Source organism: Adiantum capillus-veneris, chromosome 14, assembly GCF_014529385.1.
Source record: "Adiantum capillus-veneris isolate H3 chromosome 14, ASM1452938v2, whole genome shotgun sequence".
NCBI classification, from domain to species: Eukaryota; Viridiplantae; Streptophyta; class Polypodiopsida; order Polypodiales; family Pteridaceae; genus Adiantum; species Adiantum capillus-veneris.
The window spans coordinates 49,729,690-49,753,237 of NC_140944.1; the positions used below are offsets into that span (position 1 = coordinate 49,729,690).

At 45.1% G+C, this 23,548-nt stretch overlaps 2 protein-coding genes across 6 annotated transcripts in view; one reads left to right on the plus strand and one right to left on the minus strand.

Moving 5' to 3' along the window:
• LOC147442343 (exportin-4 protein) overlaps positions 1–23,548 on the minus strand; it is a 155,687-nt gene that overhangs the window by 103,090 nt on the left and 29,049 nt on the right. For all 5 annotated transcript variants that reach the window (XM_086528548.1, XM_086528547.1, XM_086528551.1 and 2 more), the window contains 5 exons: positions 20,009–20,120; positions 19,780–19,869; positions 19,555–19,684; positions 13,729–13,822; positions 13,587–13,649 (listed from right to left, as the gene is read on the minus strand). In XM_086528548.1, coding sequence (XP_086384674.1) covers positions 13,587–13,649; positions 13,729–13,822; positions 19,555–19,684; positions 19,780–19,869; positions 20,009–20,120 — 489 coding nt within the window. The remainder of the gene's footprint in view (positions 1–13,586; positions 13,650–13,728; positions 13,823–19,554; positions 19,685–19,779; positions 19,870–20,008; positions 20,121–23,548) is intronic.
• LOC147442344 (uncharacterized) lies at positions 172–1,593 on the plus strand. The gene is made up of 2 exons (XM_086529903.1): positions 172–1,198; positions 1,241–1,593. Exons 1-2 carry the CDS (start codon positions 172–174, stop codon positions 1,591–1,593), a joined length of 1,380 nt encoding a protein of 459 aa, XP_086386029.1.

The window sequence follows — 23,548 nt, forward strand, 5'->3', positions numbered from 1 at the left end:
TCAAGATTTGAAGATGCTTGGAGAGTGTGGAAAGATTCTCTTTTGCATGTGGAAGCCATGTCTAAAGAGGAATTCTATTCTGCATTTACAAATAGCCAAAGAATACAGGTATTCACGAGTTTGTTACGACCAATCCTTAAAGTGAAAGTGCAAGAGAAAGAGCCGAATTCCATGCGTGAAGCATTGAAGATAGCACTGCAAAAAGAAAGAAAGTTATGCGTTGCCACAGGCATGAAGTTCCCTTTTTCAATACGTGGTATGGATAGTGTAGATGACCTTTATGTGCATAAAGTCACAGTTGCAGGTGCTCATGCTAGCAAGGATAATAGCTTGGATACAGGTTTGGATTCCCATATACGCAAAGTCGATGCAAATGAAATATGTGAAGAAATTTTGGAGAGCATACACATGCCAATGGTGCAAAATGGCAAGGACGCAGTAGAAAAATGTGAAAGTTTGAGCACTAGCACGGAAAGTGAAGATGATGAAACTAAAATTGACAAGGATGAGGCAACCTATGATGGTGACACATCTGATGTTTGTGAGAGTTGGTGCGATGATGTATGTGATGATGACATAGAGTCACTAGATCCATTGAAGGATATGGTAGCCTTGCACAAAGAGCAACGTATCTTTTGGGAAGCAGCTTTGCAGCAACATGGCATGGATGCTTGCATTGATGATGAGATGATGGGCTATGGTCAGGGAGTTTCCACATCAAGCAAAGATGACGTAGGAGATAATGATGCTATGATGGTTGATGTGACCTTGGGTCCATGTGCTTTACCAGAGCTAGGGGTTGGGCAACCCTCTAGTGGTTGTGATGCAAAGACATTGGATCATGAAGGTTATATGGATGAGTTCTATGTGTGCAAGGATTTGATGCTAGTGCCATCTCCAAGGGATGTCCGTGAGAATATGCGACCTACGGTTGTTAAGTATGAACTTCTTGAGGATGGGGTAGACAAGGAGGTTAAAGTGACCTTTTGCTTGCATAGTGATCTTATGGATGCATTTCACACGCTTCAACAGATGTTTGAGCCCTATCCCTTCATCTGTGAAGATCCTAATTGGCAATTGGCGAGTCTTGAGGCTAGTTGGCATGATGAAGACTGGGTAATGATGTCTTATGTGGCCTTGTATGCATGTCTTTGTCTTTTCAAGTGGCAAATGTCTTATCTGGAAGAAGAAGATGCTGGTGATAGTGTTTTTGAAGCGTGTTTTCAATTTTGGAATGGAGTTGTTAATGCTTGGAGTGATGGTCTCTTGGGCATGGGGAGTGAAGAGCAATCAATGCATCAAGAAGATAATGTGGGATTTATGGTTGTCAATCAAATGGGCTCTAGTTATGAGTTGCATTTTGAGGTATTTGTGGGTTCTACTGATCGGAACAAAGTATGGTACAACATGGCAAGTGCCAACCTTGGAGAAGATTCAGATTATTCCTGGGATCTAGGTGAACGATGGCATTCATGCAAGAAGATAAAGGCTTTCTTATTTGGTGTGAGTGGAAGTCTTGGGCATATAGGTGGTGCTATGAAGATTGACGAGTTTCCCTATGATCCTGGAGGAATTTTGGGGTCACTTTTGTAGTTTTTTTGTTACTGTTTGATGCAAGTGTTGAGCATAAATGCTCTACTTGGGGTTAGGCAATGATGATAAACCACTTTTGGTATGTACAAAGTAGTGCGTATATGCACGGTCATATGTACAAAAATATGTAAATACATGCATTTGGGAGATTTACTAAGTGGTTTCAAGTTCAAAAAAAGATGCAACGTGTACACATTGTAAATAGTCAGGCTTGTGCGCTAGCAGTCGGACACATGTACATGCCCCTATAGGGTATCGGGGCCTTGGATATGGTTTAAGTGGCTTATTTTGGTTCTAGAGAATGTGTTTGAGCTTTCTAGAATGTAAATAATGCAAGTGACAAGTATGGGTACTCTCATCCCGCTCAAGAAGTTTGGGACATGCACTAACTGTCTATTTACGGTTCTTGATCTGCGGTAATACGTGCATCGCCCTAGAAGTGGTCAAAAATGGAATGTGGGGATGTGGAAATATGATTTGGGTATCGAGGATCAAGCGTGCGAAATTTGGTGAATTTTGGAGTCCGTTTGGGGTTTTTCCTGCGAAAAATGCCCGCCAAGGTCAAAACTGGCCAAAACTGGGCCAAAAAAGGTCAAAAATGGTGTGAAATGGCTTCAAATTGCCACATCACTCACGGTGCCGTGATGGTTCCAGCTGAGGGAGTACTTTTGAAGTACAATATCGGCACTTTCACCTCTCAGGGTGGGGGAGGAAGCAAGGTTCCTACAAGTGGTCTAGTGCAGTCCCGTTGCGTTCCCGTCCTGTTTTCGAATGTGTGGAGGAGGGAATGAGAGCTTTCTCTCTTCAATTTTGCACTTGGGAGAGTCTATGGAAGTTCTGAGGTTTCCATGGATGTGTGTGTGCAAGGAATTGAGGGAAGAAGGTACGGCTTTCTGCAAGACTATGTGACCCTGTATCGGTGCCATTAGGGTTGGCGCTACTCCAAAGAGTCCAACAGAGTGGAGTTTGGTGAAACTTTTGCATTGGTTTGAGAGTGGCCTTTTGTGGCTGGAGTTTTTGGTTTTTTGATGGTTTTTCTTGTATATTTTGGTCACCATCAAGCGTGATTTCAAGTGTTGATCACCTCGACTCACCTTGTAGTGTCTACGGGCAGGCAAGGGCTTGTAGGACGAGGCGTTTGGAGTTTGAATTGAGCTTGTGGAGAGTGTTTTTAGGGAGCTTTTTGAGTGGTAGTGAGTGAGGTGAGGAATTCAAGTAAATTCCTTGTGTTGTGTTGAGTTGTCTGGGTGTGTGAGTGTGCGCACAACATCTTTTGCTCCATCAACGCTGACAAAAATACAGGAAATGATCACGAATGAAACACTCGTACAATGCGTACGTACTAATCATACGAACACATAATACTTCCTATAAGGGTTCTTTGGACCTAGGCTCGAGAGCCAAGATCGGTTCTTCGGGATCTATTGAATCTTCTTGTGGGGATTCTGTGGACCTCGACTCGAAAGACAAGATCGATTCTTCGTGATTGATCGAATTTGCAATGAGGTTAGCTTTACTAGAGAAAGTATCAACTATACCATCATCCTTGTGAACAATCACATCATTACCCTACAAATCATGTTTATGAGAAACAGCATCTTGATCATCATGCAAATCATCATGCAAATCATTGTCATTCAAATCATCATGCTCATCATTATCATTCAAATCATCGTGCTTATCATCATGCAAATCCTGTAATTCCTGTGTGTCATGCTTGGGAGAAGAAGAGACTAAGAGAGTCTCCTTTTCCTGATTCTGTGCAAACTGCGGCTGCACAATAGAAAAAAGTCGCCGCAACTCTTTCATGTGTTGGTCGCCCTTCTCTTGTCTTGCTTTGTTCTCGCGATTAAATTTTGCTTGGCTTTCTTTGGCTTCCAAGTCGTACTTACGCTCTATGGCTGCCACTGTTTCTTTGTAGTCACGATCTATGGCTGCCATGTTTTCTGCGAACGCCTTGTCGATCATCCTCTTGTCGAAACTTGTCGTAGATGGGGGAAGGGTCAGAAAAACCTCCTGGTGGGGAAAACTCTTCTTTGCCACTCCCATGCTCACCACCTCCAAGCGAAGTATCCATTCCGCTTCGAGTGATGACCATCCACTGAAGTCTTGGGTTCTTGTGGGTTCTTGTGGTCTTGGGTTCTTAAGTTCACGAGGAACTTGGGTTCTTGGGGATCTTGGTTCCTGGGGTTCTTGAGTTCTTGGGGGTCTTGGTTCTTGGGATCTTGAGGTTCTTGAGGTTCTTCTTTCGCTTGCAATTTGTGTTAGAGAAGGATCTGCTCTTCACCCGAGTTCTACTCTTTTCCGCGGACGCACCCCTTGGTGGCCTTGCGCTCACACAAAGGTTGCTTTTTCCCACCTCACGTAGATTGGCCGGCCGCTAAGTGCACGGTCCGCTGTCAATGAGTGAAAAGTGCACGCTCCGCTCTCAATGAGTGAAAGAGGCACAAGGGGAGGCTGACAAGCCTTTCTTTCTTTGGATTCCTGTCACTCTTCAAAAACACGATTAGGATTCGAAACGCCCAAGTGAACTTAGGTTCGTGCGACTGCAACAAGCAAAAAAAATTCTTGTGATTCTTGTGGTTCTTTTCTTGAGTGATACAGAACATTGTCAAAGCTCTCATACCAATGTAAGGTGTAGCGCAATGAATGTTTGAACTTTGCTCAAGATGAGTGCTCCGAATTGTGCTCAAGGTTCCTTTTGTTCTTATGGAAGGGAGAGCCTTCCGTTCTTAATGAGGGAGTGCAATGAACACAAACAAAGTAAATGGACACTGTGCGTGATAGTGTATGAGACTGAGAGATAGAGAGAGAAGAGAAATACGACACCAGAGACATTGTAAAACCTTCCTCCGAAGGCCCCACTCTCTATGGCAAGAGCCGTCTACTTATGATTGCACAAATCTCTACAATGCTTGGACTTGCCGACGATGAGGATAACGACGAGACGGGCTGAAACCTGAAAACGCTAAGGGCTGAAATCTGCAAATCTTGTATCTGCTGAATTCTGACTCTATGTCGATGACGATGTCGATGGCGACAATGTGATGACGACGTGCTGAAAATGCAGATGCTGAAATCTGTGTTTTCCAGGCTGAAACTGTAAACCTTGCGGAATCTGACAGTGCGGCGAGGATCTACTGCGGGAAGGTGAGATCTGCGAGGTTCGGGACTTGATCTGTGAGTGCTAAAGGCTGAAAACTGAAAACGCTGCTATTTAAAGAGGTTCCGTCGCGAAGATCTGCAAAAACGCTGGCTTGTCTGACAGATCCAAAAACGCTAGGACTATTCTTTGTGTTGATGCAAAAACGTTGGGGTTCTGCGGTGGAAAACTGCTCACGCTAGGGCTGATTTGTTCCTTGCTGTCACCGGGTTGATGCAGATACAAAAACGCTGGCTGATCCTTGTGCTTGTCCAAAAAACGCTAGCTTGTTGCAGTGATGCAAAAACGCTAGGCCTCTTGGGTTCTGCTGAGAAGTTGCCTGTTGAGCGTGTGCTCCTGCTGCTCTTCTGCCAGAAAGTGTTAGCTCTAGGTTTCTATTTATACAAACTTAGCAAAATTGCCCTACCTACTTTCCAACAAAAGTCACTTAAAAATAATAAGTGAAAAATGCCAAAAATAGGGAAAATAGGTTAAATGCACTAGAAAATTCCCTTGAAGGATTCTGATTGTCACGTGACACATCCCAACCCTATGTGTCCGTGGACAAGCTACACCACAGCAGGGTTCAATCAGTTCGTCAAGTCTAGATTAGAAGTGATATGGCACCTTTGTGAGTCTATTCGTAGACCGTGCATGCCCAGTCACTCAATATAGATGCATATCCTCCAGTTGCACACAGCATGATCATCGGAATTCCCATCAGAATCCATTAGAATCAGTTAGGGGATTTTTCAAGTGACTTTATCCCATTTTTCCTATTTTTGACAATTTTCACTTATTTTATTAAGTGACTTTTGTTGGGTAGTTAGTAGGGCAAATTGGGTAAGATAACATATAAGCAAACCAAGCTTAGCACTATTTGGCAGATGAGCAAGGAGAACAACAGGCTTCGGCGACAGGTTCCGCCTCTCTCTCAGCAAGACTCCCAACCTTGGAGGATTCCCTCTCAAGCAAGACCCTCAGCACCTTAGCGTTTTCAGCATCAGCCTCGTCGTCAGAAACCGGTGTTTTCAGCGTCAGCAAAAAACAGCGTTTTCAGCTTCAGTGGACCAACGTTTCAGCCTCAGAAAACCTGCGCTTTCAGCCTCAGAAAATCAACGTTTTGCATCAGCAAATTCAGCGATTAGAAGATCCCGGATTTCAGCCATCAAGTTGTCGTCGTCGTCATCGACATAGTCCCATTGCATTCACATTGTACACCTTTTGTGCAATCAATTAGAGCACTCTCGCCGAGGAGAGTGGGGCCTTCGGAGGAGGGTTTTACAACCTCTCGGGTGTCGTATCTCTTCTCTCTCCTTCTCTCAGTCTCATTCACTTGCACGCACAATCCACTCACTTTGTTCGTGATCATGGCACTCTCTACAAGACGGAAAGCTCTCTCTTTCCCTAAGAACTAAAAGGAACCTTGAGCAATGAAGATCACTAATCTTGAGAAATACAACATTCATTCCGCTGCACCTTACATTGGTATCAGAGCTTTGGAGTGTTCTGCATTACTCAAGGAAAGAACCACAAGAATTTTTTTTGCTTGTTGCGATCGAACGAACCCAAGTTTACTTGGGCGTGGCGATTCCTAATCGTGTTTTGTTGAAGAGTGACAGGAATCCCAAGAAAGAAGGGCTTGTCCAGCCTCCCCTTGTGTCTCTTTTCACTCATTGAGAGCGGACCGTGCACTTAGCGGCCGGCCAATCGACGTGAGGTGGGAAAAAGCAACCTTGGTGTGAGCGCAAGGCCGCCTAGGGGTGCACCCGCAGAAAAGGGTAGAACTCGGGTGAAGAGAAGATCCTTCTCAACGCGATTTGCAAGCGAAAGAAAACCTCAAGAACCCAAGATTCTCACGAATCAAGGAACTTCAGAACTCAAGACCCTCAAGAACCCAAGTTGCTCGTGAACTTAAGAACCCAAGACCCTCAAGAACCCAAGTTCTTCGTGAACTTAAGAACCCAGACCACAAGAACCCACAAGAACCCACGACTTCAGAATGATCATCACTCGAAGCGGAATGGATACTTCGCTTGGAAGTGATGAGCATGAGAGAGGCAAAGAAGAATTTTCCCCACCAGGAGGTTTTTCCGACCCTTCCCCATCTACGACAACGATTGTACTAACTCCAATGGAGGAGTTGAAGCTGTTGTTTATGGAACAGACTTTACAACGCAAAGCAAGACATGCCGCAAGAATGGCAGCCATAGCGCGTGAGTACGAGCAAGCACGCTTGGAAGCCAAAGAACGACAAGCCAAATTTGATCGTGAATTCAAAGAAATGGAACGCAGACACGCAAAAGCCGAAGCAGAAAGACAAGCAGCGAACAAAGCAAGACAGGCAGAATTTGATCGCAAGATCAAAGCAAGAAGCGAAGAGCGCTTGCGACTCTTTTCTCCAGCTCAGACACAGATGCACCAGAATCGGGAAAAGGAGACTCTCTTAGTCTCTTCTTCTCCAAAGCATGATACACAGGATTTGCATGATTGTGTGAAGCATCATGATGATTTGATTGACCATGATAAGCATGATGATTTGAATGACAAGCATGATGATTTGGAATACAAAGATAAGCATGATGATTTGAATTATATTGCTAAGCATGATGATTTGGATGCCAATGACAAGCATGATCATTTGCATGATCAAGATGTGATTTCTCACAAGCATGATGAATTGCATGAAGATGATGTGATTGTTCACAAGGATGAGGTGTTAGTGGATGCTTTTCCTAGCGAAACTAACCTCGTTGTAGATTCGATCAATCAGGAAGAACCGATCTTGGCTCTCGAGCCTAGGTCCACAGAACCCCTTTTCCTAGGCATGACATTGTATGTTGAGCACGTTTCTCTCATGGATGAGCACGAATGTATGCGGATTGTGCATGAAAAGTTGAAAAGTTTGTATGTCAGGAAGTCACATTCCATGTCTCTTCCTTGGTATGACACAGCTTCTGAACGAGCACACGATGGTATGAGTACCAAGCATGGGCATTTCCATTGTGATTTGCCACAGTTGTGATTGATTTCAATCAAACAGAAAAGATTCGACCTCATTGTTTGCATGTGTTTGATGAACGGATTGTCACTCCGTCTCTATGTTCATCGACATTGCATACACAATCTTTAGAGAAGACAAGATTTTTTTCCTTCACTTTACACAGAATGGGTATGTTCATGGTTTTGTGTTGGAAGTGGTGTCCGGAATTTTCAGCCATGGAGATTCTTGAAGACGAAAGAAGCAGGACTCTAGACGAAGTTGACGCAAGAAAAGAGATTCAAACGACTTTGTGTCGCTTTCGGCGCAGCCCAAAGAAGCAAGCGTTGGAGACCTTTATGAAGTTCAAGTACCGCACGACCCACACATCAGAGTGGGCCGGCGAAGAGTCCCTTCCAGGATTCCGGATGCTATTGGCGATCTCCCTCGACGCCATACAATTCGGTACCAGTACCTTACTTTGAAAAGGAGGGGATGTCACGTGACACATCCCAACCCTATGTGTCCGTGGACAAGCTACACCACAGCAGGGTTCAGTCAGTTCAGTCAAGTCTAGATTAGAAGTGATCTGACACTTTTGTGAGTCTATTCGTAGACCATGCATGCCCAGTCACTCAGTATAGATGCATATTCTCCGGTTGCACACAGCATGATCATCGGAATTCCCATCAGAATCCATTACAATCAGTTAGGGGATTTTTCAAGTGACTTTATCCCATTTTCCCTATTTTTGACAATTTTCACTTATTTTATTAAGTGACTTTTGTTGGGTAGTCAGTAGGGCAAATTGGGTAAGATAATATATAAGCAAACCAAGCTTAGCACTATTTGGTAGATGGGCAAGGAGAACAACAGGCTTCGGCGACAGGTTCCCCTCTCTCTCAGCAAGACTCCCAACCTTGGAGGATTCCCTCTCAAGCAAGACCCTCAGCACCTTAGCGTTTTCAGCATCGCGTCAGCAAAAAACAGCGTTTTCAGCTTCAGAAAACCAGTGTTTTCAGCTTCAGAAACCAGCATTTTCAGCTTCAGTGGACCAGCGTTTCAGCCTCAGAAAACCAGCGTTTTCAGCCTCAGAAAATCAGCGTTTTGCATCAGCAAATTCATCAATTAGAAGATCCCGGATTTCAGCCATCAAGTTGTTGTCGTCGTCATCGACATAGTCCCATTGCATTCGCATTGTACACCTTTTGTGCAATCAAGTAGACCACTCTCGCCGACGAGAGTGGGGCCTTCGGAGGAGGGTTTTACAACCTCTCGGGTGTCATATCTCTTCTCTCTCCTTCTCTCAGTCTCATTCACTTGCACGCACAATCCACTCACTTTGTTCGTGATCATAGCACTCTCTACAAGACGGAAAGCTCTCTCTTTCCCTAAGAACTAAAAGGAACCTTGAGCAATAAAGATCACTAATCTTGAGAAATACAACATTCATTCCGCTGCACCTAACACTGATGGATTCTGATGGGAATTCTTATGATCATGCTATGTGCAACCGGAGGATATGCATCTACGCTAAGTGCGTGGGCATGCACGGTCTGCGAACAGACTCATAAAAGTGCCAGAACACTTGCTAATCTAGACTGATTAGACTGACTGAACCCTTGTCGTGTTGTAGCTTGTCCATGGACACATAGGGTTGGATGTGTCACGTGACATTTTTTATTAGGATGAGAATGTTGTCCCTCTTGGGAGAGTCCTCGAGGTAATCACTACAAGAAGAGAGAGGAAATGTACTAAGTAGAGAAACAAGCATGTAGATGTAGAGAAGGTACAAAATTCAAATGTATTATAATTGATAAAAGTAAATATATAGAGAATGTATTATGTAATTAAATTGTGTTCCATCGGGAGGCCCATCAAGGATTGTAGACTTCTCAATTTCCTTGTAAGCTTCCTCCATGAAGTGCCATAGAAGCCCAATGGTTGCCCCCTCCATGTCGGTCATACGGAGAGCCTTGTACCAGGCCAAGATCGCAATGACAAGACCCTTAACGTCTTGCCAAAACTCCTCCCGCAAGCAAAGCCATTGGATGGCTTTTGCATCTTGTTGTGAAGCGGCGGACTCTCCATTCATTTATTCCTTGAACTCATCGGAGACCATGGTCTTTTGTATTTTGCTTTGCACATCACAGAGCCGCTCGAGAAGAAGCCACATGGCGGCAAAGCGAGTGGCCGATGGCTTCTTCAACTCAAGGTCCGAGTAGGTGCGGTAAATTGCGAGCACCCTCACTTTGCCGTTGATGAAATTGATGATGGAGAGTGCTTGGTTGAGGATACCTTTCAGCCAACCTAGCTCCCCTATGTCTTCAAAAGAGAAGGTCAAGGCAATGAGAGGCACATGGAGTCCATATTATGGATGGAAATTCCTTCTCTAGCCTCTTACTCATTGCCTTGCAATTTAAAGCATTGTCCGCAGCAACCTACACAAGAAGAATTTTTAGAAAGAGAGTTGAAACTTAAAACATAGGACTCATTGGCAATTGCTCAAGAGCATCCATACTTTGCCCAACTGGCACGTACGGGCTCAAGTGATTGGTCAATCCTTGCCCTCTCTTCGTCTAGCTTCTTTATTCTCATGTCTTGGTATGACACACCTATCCACCCCTATGGACCAACCGCGGCAATCGCTATGATCATTCTTTTCCATCGCTCCAACCGAAGAATGTTGAAGGAGAGATTTCCTTCAATCATCATGCGCCAATCTCTATTTCCGCGATTCTTTGTCTCTCCTTAAGGAAAGACAAGGGGCCAGAGCATCCACCCACCGATTTAGCTAGAGAAGCTTGCTTTGCCATCTTCGGAGGCCGGCCACCATCACTTGACGACGCCTTGGACTTCTTGGAGATGGCACCACCATCACATGAGGCCGCGGTGGCACTGGTAGCCATGGACATAGTTGGAGAGGTCTCTTCCTCCGATTCGGAGCTATCAACATCCGGCGACACGATCTCATCCAGGGTGACTCTACCGTTGCGTGTCTTCAAAAGGTACTTTCTCTTGCATTCCGCAAGGGTACCTTCGGGGATATTAGGACATGGACCCGCTTGTCTTCCCATTTTTGTCAAGTGGATATTGAGACGGGTGACGGAAGAGGTCGTACCTTTTGGACAATATTTCCACCACCACTTGCAAGCGTTTTGCTTGCCCACCACCCACTCAAAATAGCAGCATTGCTTCTCAAAGGCTTCATGAAGAGGAGGAGGCATTATGTAGTATGTAACTACTAGCATCAATAGATTATAGAGAGAGAGAGAGAGAAAGAGAGAGAGAGGGAACTTGGAAGGATAGGGTGGGAGTGGGAGAGAGAGAGGGAGACGTGAATTATGAGACCCGAGATGGGAGCTTGAGAGGGAGAGACGATGGAGAGCTTGTCACTTGAGAGCTTCAATGGGAGCTTGAGGGAAGAGACCCAAGGGAGAGAAGATGGAGAGCTTGTCACTTAAGAGCTAGAAGTTAGCACATGGGAGCATTGAGAGCTTGAAACTTGTAAGTGTTGGAGAACAAGGTGGAAAGGCATTGCTTAAATAGGAAGAGGGAGAGCATGGGCCATGGCAATGGGCATTGGGCATTATGCATATGATACATGATGCAATGTGGTGCAAATGTGCTCCAAAACAGCTCCAAAAAACGGCCAGCAACGTTCACTAGTCAACAGTCAAATTGCCGCCAACGGTCACAAACGGCTGGAAAAACCGAACGCACGGAACGAACAAACCACACTACACGAACGTGACGGACCGTACGGAACAAAACGTCCCATACAACGAACGAGAACAACCCTGCTCTAGACCAAGAAAAATGTGAGGTGCTCCTAGCAACTGCTAGAAAAACGCATCTACACATAGTGGCCCACTCCCCAAAAAAACATCTGGAGATCTCCATGGACCAACCGCAAAGAACTAAGCACGCAAGATCTCAGAAACCGGGACACCTGCTGGAGATGTGAAGCCTGCTAAGTAGTCAAAATCGTCTGCAAACTGCAAAGACTCTCTCTTGCTCCCCCTAAACAGTGAATACTATGAGAGACACTAGCGACTAAATCTCCAAGAAATCCAAAGTCTCCTTGACTGGCCTATCCTAGGGCAACTCAGGCTCCTGAACTCGCATCGACTGTTGGTCCTCCTCGATCCCTCTGTCCATTTGCCCTCGTACATCCTCTCGATCCTGATCTGAACGTCTCTCCTCTGGAGGTCTGTCTGGGGGTTGCTCTACCTCTGCCAACATCTGTCTCACTACCCGTCCCTAAACAAGGATATGCTCTCTCTCTCTCTCTCTCTCTCTCTCTCTCTCTCTCTCTCTCTCTCTCTCTCTCTCTCTCTCTCTCTCTCTCTCTCTCTCTCTCTCTCTCTCTCTCTAATATTCTATTAAATAAACATTGCAAGGGTACAGCCTCAAGATATAATCAACATAAGCCGATCACCACATAGGTGTGACCCCAAAAATATCCACAAATAGTAGAGCAATCTTCTATACAACCACACTCTTAAAGCCAAATTAGCAAAGAAGTTTTTGAATGATGTAATGACATGGGATTTAGCAATGAAATCTACGCAATTCAATGAAAAGCACACGTCCAAGACAAAGAACCCAAGACATTTAAGGTTCAGATAGCTCAAAGACTAAAGGATTTCAAAGATCCAATGCTTTTTGAAGTACTATCAATATTAGAAGTCATTTTCTTAAGGATCTAATTTTAAATGGGAGGAAACGTCAAGATTGGACAATATCGTATTATCATTATGCAAACTATTTCTACTTGTTATTTAAGAGTCACCAGCCAAGAGATGCCCGAACGAAAAAACACAAAGCACCGAAAATAAAAACACAGAAAAGAAAACTGCAAAAGAAAGGAGCACCAAAAAGATCCTTCTACCACACCAACTCACAGTAGATAGCTAACTCCTAATCAACTCGCACAACTCAAAGCTAAACATGGTAGTCTTCTGATGCGTGGGCGGGTTACGGCACACTTCCTAAAAGAGATGCCTAGGGACCAAAAAACAAGGAAGACAAAACAAACACGAGAAAAACACGCAAACCCTCACACTAGCGGCCAAGGAACAACTCAAACAGACAAACCCAGGCCTACACTGACTCACACCCACACACACACCTGACACTTAAGACGAACGACCTAGCCGGAAGCGTCGTGAAGCCATCCAAGGAGTCAGAGGCTGAGGCTCCATGGCGAGGTGGGAGGGACACAGCACACGCTCCCCGTCTATGTCCTAATCAACTCTTCTTGGTCCGTCCTTACACTCAGCTATGAGTCGAACTTGATATTTTCAAGGGGGCTAATTATTGGATGTCCCATAGTTGACTTCTCATGGGGTTGAGAGAGGTTTGCATGATGAGCTTATCGGTAGCCTCACCCCCTCCTTCGATTAGAGAGCTCATTCTTTATGGATCTTTGAGGGACGTCCAATTTCTTTGGAAGATATGATTCCCAACCTAAGGCTCAAGTTGATTCACACCACAGCGCAAGAGGAGCTCCCACACTGTTCGGTAGCATCACCGGAGCAGCATCTTTGGCACGCAAGAGCATTCTTTGTGATGGAGCTCGGCTGAATCGTTTGGCACTACAGGCTATATGTCCAGCTCTTCCCTCCTCTCCATGTACGATATACTCATTCAAATTATTGATATATTCATCGGAATACTGTCCCTGTTGTCATCTACCCTCTGGGCAAGGGACCTATGGGCATTCTTTTAACTCACAAATGGATCTTCTTTGCAGGAAAAAAAGAAAAGATTACCAACAAGGCTCACACTGTATACATTCATCGGTATATACAAACATTTACACAATACCTTATTCAGTGCTGACAGATTATTAGTATCCTGACGCACCTGCTACAACAGCCTGCAATTGTTCAGATTCATCTCCCTCTTCATCTGCAGATGCTGCAGCAGCTGCAATAACAATGCAAGGAATCTATCAACCACTCTAGAGATCTCAGAACCCAACCATAGATAGTCAACTGCTGCCTACCCTTCAATTGTGTCTGAACAAAAACACGAAATACTTCTGCAGCTGCTTCTATCCCATATTGTGGCAGGGAAATTCTCTTGCTCAAGTCTGCAGGCTGGATAAAATAGAAAATTATCTGAAGCTCACAACGTAATCAAAGATATATATTCATTTCAGACAGTTAAACATAACCATGCCTAATGCATCATTCTGATACTTCGATCTAAGTAAATCTGTATGCATATTCGAGAAATCTTGTGACACGTTTTTTGCTAACAATACAGACCCCCCCCCCAGGCCATTTACGAAGCATATATGTCACAATGTAAATGAACGAAAGCAACGAAAGCACCATCAGTGTGACTTGAATGTGGGAGTCACGAAGAATTTCATCCATCCCAAGCGCCTTCACCTGCTCCCCCCCCCCCCCCCCCCGGTTCCCCTTGCTTTATCAAGAGCGACCTGTGGGCTGCCCTCAATGTATCGGTGGCCTTTGTTGACGCATTCACCCTCTTCTTTTGAGCGGCAGACACAGAATGGCAGTTCCTGCTCCATCCCATAGGGGAGTCCCGAAACTGTCCTCTAACAGTGGGGCACTGTTGGCATCCATACGGCTGCAAAACAGTCCAAAAACAGCACATAACTAGTGCTGAAAATGCACCTATAAGGTGAGGTGATTACCCTCACCGGTGCCTGCTTTTGAAGTAGCAGTTAGCTACTCCTGTTCCTGCTCAAAGAGGCTCTTGCCTCGGCACAAAAGCATAAGACCACACAACTGTATATAGGTCAAATGAAGAGCCCTCTTGGTGGGCATCACATTACTGCATGTAGCGGGGAGAGAGAGCAGTGTAGAGTGTGCAAGACATCACTTCTTGCACTACACTGGACATGAGAGGGAAAGCTTGCACACAACAGTTCTTAACCTGTGTGACAGGTTCTCAATGAAGCATCCCCTCAGCATAAATTGAGTGCCCCCTCTTTTGCGCTTGACCTGTAATGCACCTGTGAACAAATAGATGCAAAAGGGGAAGAGTTCCATGGCTGTCAAAACCTGCATATCGCTGAAAACGCATCAAAACAGCCCTGTAAACACGCATCTGATGCCTTCCAATGCTGAAAATGAGCTCCTTGGTCCTAGGTAAAGTAATGGGAAGCTAAAAAATGCACAGAAATGGCTGAAAATCAGAGTTATCAGCCTCCAAAACTACTCCAAAAAGTCAGTTACGAAATCTGTTCTCCCAGACTTGGTAAATTGGCCAAAAAGTGCGACTTGGCACTCATGCATGCAATTTCCCTGCATTGGGCTTCCCGCTTGAAAATCTCTCAATTGGTGCATCAGTTGCCTTTGTAGCAAAGTAATAAAATGTTCCCCTTGTCATTCTGAAGTTAATGACGCGAACAGATTTTGTGGCCCAACATAGCAGTTCCCTAAATTTTAGGAAATGCTTCCATTGGACTGTCACTGATCTGACCATCTCTCACCACTTGGGCCACGTCCCAATATGCAATGTAGCCCAATTATTGGGTGATTTTCTCTGGGTGACCCACCTTGTCACCTTGCCGCTATGGAGTTAATTTTTTAGTATCCACTGACTTATTAAGTGCCCCGCGGGGACCTAGATGACTTTGAACTGAGCCTAGACACCCTTTTACTGGAATTCCAATGCCAACCAACTTCCCTCTGCGGATGAAACTATTGTTTCGCACTGGCCATACAATGTCCCACCATTTGCACCTTCAAACAGAGGATCCCAAAAATTCAACAAAAATCATCGGAAAGAAACCAATAACTCAAGTTAGCAATTGCCACGTCGTCGTGACATGGGCATTTCAGTATGCATTTGTGCAAGGACTTCATCATGCACCAGTGATCCTTACTGTGTCACATAGACAGAGGAGTGGCAATGTACATCCCAGAGAGGATTTTGTTGGATACAGAGCTCAGAGAGCAGGTTGTGGCACTGTGGACAGAGAGTTTGGCCACGCAAGAGGACCCTCCTTTTCGAGCTCCCGGTGGCCTAATGGAGCTATGTTGTTTCTTCCTCCAGGACTCTGCAGCTCGCTTGGCTACAACCACGGAGTAGGAGAAGCGACTATGATGGGGCATTGCCTCCTTGTAGAGGATGCAGGAGCGCCACCCAAGTAGCCTTTGGATCGAGGAGCAAATGCAAGAGACTCGGAAGGAACTGATCACCATCGAGGAGCGACGCCAAGAGTTTGCCTTTCATCCTCAAGCATCTCAGTGGATTCACGCGGGCAACAAAGACGTGGCATGACCAAGGGACATAAAGAAATTAAAGCCTGCGGACTGCCCAGCTGTACGGACACCGCAAATTGCGCTGACTGCTGGCTGTACGGCAGGTTCCGCGATTTGCGGTGAGTGATGACGTGGCACAGTGTAAGGAATTCCGCCACTGGTGCTGGCTGCTTTTGGCACTAGATGCTTTTGGGACCCAAGCTTTTCATATAAACTGCTTTTCCAAGGCCAAGGGCCTTTAAATAAGACCCTCGGTTCGACAAGGCTACACTCTTGCCCCCTTCATGTTCCTTTTCTATGCTAAGGCGATGAGCAGGTTTTTGACCTCACGAGAGACTGGTTTGCGAGGATTCCAGCTGCCTATCCGGGGAGAGCTCCTAGATGCTGAGTTTGTTGATGTGGTTGATGACTTAGGGTTGTTTTTGGAGGGCCATGAGGCCAACTTGCACAGGTGTGAGCAGTCTCTTGAGGTGTTCTGTTGTGCATCAGGAGCACTGATCAACTCGCTGAAGACAATGGCTTTCTGAATTGGAAGTGCTCCCATGCCTGATTGGTCGCCTGGAGAGGGCTTTGGGAATTGGCTGCAGTTTACATCACTTTCTGAGGAGTTGTATGACACTCAGCTCCGAGGCCTGAGGGGGGTGCAGAACATGTGTCAGGATATTGTAGAGGCTATACCTACTTAGTGGCACACCCCTTTGGAGCCGACAGCTCCTTGCTGGATGGGGGCCTTCACGCAACTGGGGGTCCTCGTCTCACTCAGAGCTTGCTCTGTCACATGCTCCTGCAGTTTCTTCGAGGTAAGCTCCGACGCTTGAGAGGAGTGTAGAGCATGTGTTAGGATTTTGTAGAGGCTATACCTGCTGCATGGCACACCGCTTTGGAGACGACAACTCCTTGCTGGATGGGGGCCTTCACACAATTGGAGGTCCTCATCTCAGCCAAAACTTGCTGAGTCACACGCTCATACAGTTCAGAGAGAGGGCCGCCTCCACAGCGTCGCTAACGAGGCACTAGAGGTGGCTAAGTGCTGCTTCCAGAGGATAAGAGTTGTGGGCATCAGCGGGAGGACTTGTGTCCCCGTCAGATCTTGAGTCAGGTCACTGGCGGCTCTGGGCTTGGGAGAGTCGCCCTTTGGTTACAGTGCAGTGGGACCCTAGGGATTGGTTTTGGCGAGATCCCTTCACTCCAGCCGATCAGCTAGGGACCCCCTTTTTCCAGTACACAGCTCGGCTAGGTCATCACATACTGATAGCGAGGAGAGAGACTCGTCCTGCTACTGCGATTCACTGGCAGAAGGGTCTCACTTCTAAGTTCTTGGCTAGATTTTGGGAGCACCCGTGGGACAGCAGGCGTCCGAGACGAGTCACCATGTTCCAGTGGCTAGTTGTTTGCAGATCGAGCGACTGCAGTCGGGAGTTGGTTGGTGCACAGCAGCCTATCGGTAGTATGTGCCGGCTGTGACCACCCACTTGAGACCCAACGGCCCTGTTTGTGGGACTCCCCCTTGGCGCAGCAAGTTTGGTTTCGGATTCTTTGGCTGATGCCTTCACTTTCTCCAGCCAGCCAGTACAGTTGGGGTGTTGCAGCATGGTCCACTCTCACGGGCCCAGTAATTCATTTCGAGATGGCTTCAGTCAGTAGGATGATTGTGATACAGGAGTTCCTCACGAGTGAAGCACAAATAGAGAGTGGTGTTGGGAGCTCATCTACGGCTGACACTGTGGTTCATCTAGCGAGCTCGCTGCTTCCGCATCTTTGAGGCTTGACCTGTCCCACCGGCGAAGACTGTCTGTGACATTTGGCTGGAGCTGATCCACACACTCAAGGGCCAGTTTGAGAGACTCCACGGCAGTTCCAACCTCATGCGGGAGCACCGCGAGGCCTTCTTGTGTCTTTGGAGCCCAGAGCCATTCTTCACCATGGTTCATGGTGCACCTAGATGGCAATACCGTCCACCAGTGTGATCGTTTGCTCCTCCCATCTCCTGATTTAGCCACCATTGTATATATCTTGTTTTTTCATTGGGAGAGTCTCCCAACATGTTCTTGTAGTCCTCTCTAGCAGGGGCAGATTGTAGCCCGCTGGGCAATTTTCTTAACTAATGGAAGGATCTTTTCTTGGGGGAAAAAAATGTACATGAACCAGGCTTGTACAATGTGCACATCTTCGGTGAATTATTTTTCCCTATGCATGGGTGGCAGTTGTGCTAGGTGCTCGTGTTATATCTTGATTTTATGCATAGCAATGAGTGCGACCAAAAAATGAGTAAGTGTCTTCAAAAACCTGAACAAAAAGGAAGTGTGGAAGGTTTTGAAGGAGGAAGATCTCATAGCAAACAGCCCCAATTGCCACGAGGGTGGGAGCATAGGTACCGCCTTCTAAAGTTTGAGAGAGTGTGTCCTTCCTCTACGAGCTTCAAAGTAGGTGTTAGTTATCTGTGCAAGGCCTCTCTTTTTGTGCATCATGAGCTTTTGCACCTATAGAGTACTCTTTTGTGCCCTGCGCATCTAAGGTTTGCTTGTAGGAGTCGCATGTTGGGAATACTGCAGACTAGAGGTTCCCACACCTTCTCTACCTCTTTTTCACTTACTTTCCTTTCAGTTTTGTGTCAAACAGAAGTTGGTTATTAAGAGACCCTCCTATGGGCCTCTTTTGCCCCTGTTTTGCATGAATCAAAACCCGTATGGAGCACATTCTAGAGAACATGACGGTAATAAGAGAGTATAAAGTCAATGAGTTTTAAAATAAAATGTATTTGTCTTTCGCTGGATTTTTTGTGAAATTGAGTTGTCCTTTTGCTTTCTTGACTGAAGTTGTGTAAGAAGGGGGTTGAGAATAGCTAGTCAAGGGTAGGCGAGGGTGTTTTGTGTCAAAGGGTAGAGAACTTGGAGAGGGGACCAGCCCAAATCCTTTTGAGTAAGGTACTTTCTTCATCCTCTTCTATAGTGGTAATAGGAAGTGTTATAGAGGCCATCCCTTAAATCCATCACAATGTGTCACACACACACGCTTGTTTGCTATGCAATTTTTTCTTGAAGTTTCGACACAAAAACTCCTCACTATATCAATCACGTATTTTTTGGGGCCCTATGAGAAGATCCCTGAAAGTTTTCCACAATCTGAGTCAGAACTCCCCGTTGAAACCCTTAGTGTAAACAGTTACTTGGGCACAATCAAGATGAGCAATTTAACACTGACTTTCAATCAAATATAGTGAAATGTATGCCATGCATAAGCTGAATACATGAGCATTAGACCGACCTCGAGCACAATCAAGACAAGCGCTATGACACTGAGTTTCAACATGTTACAAAATAAAATGTACACCATGTGTAACCAGATACATTGCATTCAGCTGAGCAATGTTCCCTATGCTAATAGCAAACTTAGGGAGTCATTAGGAGCATGGAACCACCTCATGAAACTTTTTCATAGGAGCACTCCTCAATACATTGACTGTGGGTGAGGTATCCTGCCAGAAGATCGATGGTCCCAGAGAAAGTATGCTCCTCACCATGGAAATTTCAACCTTCTCCCTTATGCACCTTCACGTAATCATAAAAAAATAAAAATAAAAGCTAACTAACCTGAAGAAGATGTGACCATACATCAAGAAGGCTCTCCAAGGCTTCCTCTGTCCAGGTTTGTTCCTCACCCTGAGGCTCTCCCAATGCTCTAATTACTTCTATTGTCAATGATGAAAGGAGATTAAAGATGCTGCAATGGAACAAACTTAGTTAACATACGTTTGAAGGCTTAATCTATATCATCTCAAGACAAGACCAGTCTCATTCAAACATATGTCGCCTTACCTTCCTGAAGGTTTTAAGAAAGAATCAAAAGCTGCAGGAGATGTTAAACTTGCTATCGAACCAAGCGCACGACAACCATCTAGTAACTCACTGCAGTAGTAAAAATTAACCCAAAAAAAAGTTTAGAAGCTGGAGCACCATCCGCTCCCCTGTATGAAAAGAATGTGAAACTGCAAATGTTTTTGCAGCCAAGTAAGAAGTTCAAATGCTGCAGTTCAAAACCACATGCCTTTCACTCTTGCCGTTTTTTATTGCCGAAATGATGGGAATAGGGGGGCTGATCCAAGTGGTGATTCCTATTAGCAGACGCTGAAGGTGCTCCTCTTGAGTTATTCCATTGTCTGAGACAGAGATAGTGTCATATTTACCAATGTTCATTCTCATGAATATTACACAAGATAAAATTGTGAACCATTTTTTCTTTATAGCAGCAAATCACCCATCAATTGACATCCGAGTTTTGGCATATGGCCTAACAAACCATGCAGCTAAAATGATAGCCTCTATCTCAATCTATGTAAGCATAAGCTGCAGGAAATTTTCAAAGATTGATAAAGAGGGATGGAATTATCCACATACAAAGCCTTCAAATAATACATTCTCTATCTAAAGAAGTAACGAAAACCCAAGGCCACAATTGCTACGTGACAAGAAAAGTGAGATGGGTTGGACGGGTGCATGTATTGAGAGTTGTAACAATGCCAATAACACAACCGCTGCACGACAAGAAAGTGAGGGGAGTGAAACCTCACATTGAGGGTTAATAACAATGCCATCATATTTGCCGGAAGTGTGCTGATGCAACATCAAGCCAAATTCTTAGAAGAGATGCTCCACCTTCTACCCTTCACCAAGCTTCTCAGCAGCTTTGCAGTCCCCATTCTCTTTGCCGATTCAACTTCCACTCTTTCTCCTTTGCAATCTTCAAAGCATCTTCAAAACTCTGTGCTCTTTCCAACTCCATTTTCACTTTCAAACCCTCGATGAGCAAAGCACTTCTTAAGCATGTCAGGCAGAACTTGATCTCCCAGAGCAATGCACCACCTCTCCCATAAACAGCAAAGCTGCCATACATACATGTCTACATCCTGATCCTCTTGTTGTACATAAGTCTATACTATGGATCCCTCTGATTGTCTCTCTTCTTGAACTCCAAGAAGGCCTCTTTAACTACATCAAAACTCAAAACAACTGATGGGCAATGTGCTTCTGCATCTGCCTCAAATCGCTTAAACAATACTCTTGCTTAGTCTTGCAAACACATAGATGGGCACTAGTATAACCGTAGTATAACCCATAGATCCTGGATTCCTCGCAACCAAGGCCGTAAAACTTTGCCATAGCCTGCGTCATCTGTAACCGGCTTGGCACTACCAAGGTGGTAATCTCACAGCAACACAAACTGAGCTGAAAACTTTAACACTTGAACATGAAAGCAAACAATAGTCGCCACACGAAGTGGCGGAGTTCCACTAGTCCCAAAGTCTGGCTGCTTTTAAATTGGTAAGTCACAGAGTACAAATGCCGGGGAGTCACTCGCCAATCTGCTTCCAAGCTGACATGATGGAGTGCTCCCTAAGCATCACTTATAAAGGCTCCAGGCCCAACAACAACAAATACAAAAAGCTGACACTATCAAAAAGCATCTACTAAAATAACTAGCGCCCACTCAGCAGCCTAAAAGCCAGTGCCACATCATCCTAACGTACGGCCTACCATGTCAGCAGCCATACAGATGCCACGTCAGGTCCATACTTCATGGCAAATTTTGCGTTGACACCATCACGTCGGTAGTTCGGTCTCTCTATCTGTCCAATGGTTTTTCTTTGAAGGTTTCAGTTGAGATTTCCTCTTTCATATATCTTTGTGTAATCACTTCTAGCGAGGTATCAAATGAAAACACGTAGACAACTACAATCTGCAAAACTCTGGTGTTACATGCTTGGACACTCCAAGCGAAAAATCAATAGCAACACACGAACAAAAACTGCAAAATCACTAAACTTTGACGAGAGAGAGAGAGAGAGAGAGAGAGAGAGTCAACACGGAACGGCAAGTTCCGCGCCCAGATGCACTGGCCTCAAAGACTCACGCCCCTTCCGGTAATTTTTTAATATTGCTTGCTACAACAGTACAACTCTCCTCTCAAGGGTCCTCTGCTCTCAGACTCTGCGTCCAGATGCTCTACAGAGTGAGAGGACCAAGGGTGCTTATAAATAATACAAGGGTTACCTAATAGCAGAGCCCCAAAAGCATATGTTCCCAAAAGCTATGTTCTCCAAAATCCACTCATGAAAAGCAACAAATCTGCCATCGCAATTTACGGAAATCCGTACAGTCCTGCCACGTCAACAGAGCTGCGTAAAACTCGGAATTCTGTACTGTCTTGCCACGTCAGCCATCCGTACGATTTGCCACATCAGCATGTTAGCGCATTTTTAGGGATTCTGCCTCAAAGTTCAAGCTTTTGAATTTTTGGAGTTAGGCCCCTCGATCGGTGCTCTGTAAGTGGATGGGAACTAGGTTTTTTAAAAAAACCTTGATTCTTCCTGGTTCAAAATTCATCTTGTCCTCTCGTCGGCCATTTCTTTCTGGTTGGGCATGCCACATCATCACTTTGTGACAATCCTCCCTCTTGAAAGAATTGTAATCACCCACAATTACGCCTACAAAATAGCCATAGGAGAAAAACTTTCTTTAGTAGACACTGACTCTATGTACCCGTGCACCAGACTCCACCAATTCAGTACTTCTACAAAGACATCAGTCATTGGTCAATCACATTTCTGTCGAGGGTCTCAGATATAATCATGATCATTTTAACCATTTAGCAATCACATCCAGACCGCGCTGATCTTTTAAGTTTTTACAAATGTCTTGATCTACTAAATCTTGTTACTATCAGACTTATATCCTTTCTTTTCACATCTCAATCAAGCAAACCATGCCCATGACCATCTCCACAAGACAGCACATCCAAGAACTCTTGATGCACCTAGATCACTATGCAGCCATCTCATCCTTCCAGAACTCTTGATGCAGCTACAACAGTATCTAATCATCTCATTCGGATAGAAATCTTGATGCACTAGAATCTCGTTCGATTCAGTTCTTATTCACTTAGCCATCACATCCTGCATCATTAATGTTGCCTCGAGTCCAACGCATGTATTGTTTACCATAATCCTCAATAGCACATTGCACCTACATAACAAAGCGAAACCAAGCAACACCTAGATCAAGATGCATGTGAGCAAGCAAGGGGCAAATAAGCCCAGAAATCATATCTCAAAATGCCTCATGAGTACGATTAAGCGTTGTTAATATGCAGCAGACGCTTTCGAGAAAGAGGTCGATCACAAAGAGATTGCCCAAAATACAAATTCAATAAAACAGGGTGATGATCCAATAGCTACAAAGTATAATCCAGTCTCATATCGCATACAAAATCATCGTACTGCTGTGAGTTGAGTACATACCATCTATCCAATCATGCACAATATGAGCAGCATGTTGAAAAGTAAATCCCGAGACATCGGGATACAAAGAACGCCATAAATCAAGCATCTGCGCGGAAGTGAGAAGATGATCCCATGCTTGTCTCTCCACGAGCAACATGTGCGAATTGCTTGTGGTGCTGTCGTGCATCTCAAGAGTATTGTTAAAATCACCACAAAGAAGTGCATTGGAGATCCATGAATAAAAAGAAATGTCTCGCCGTAAGGCAGCCCTTTGCCCTTTGCCCAGAGGCTATATATGCATAGATGCC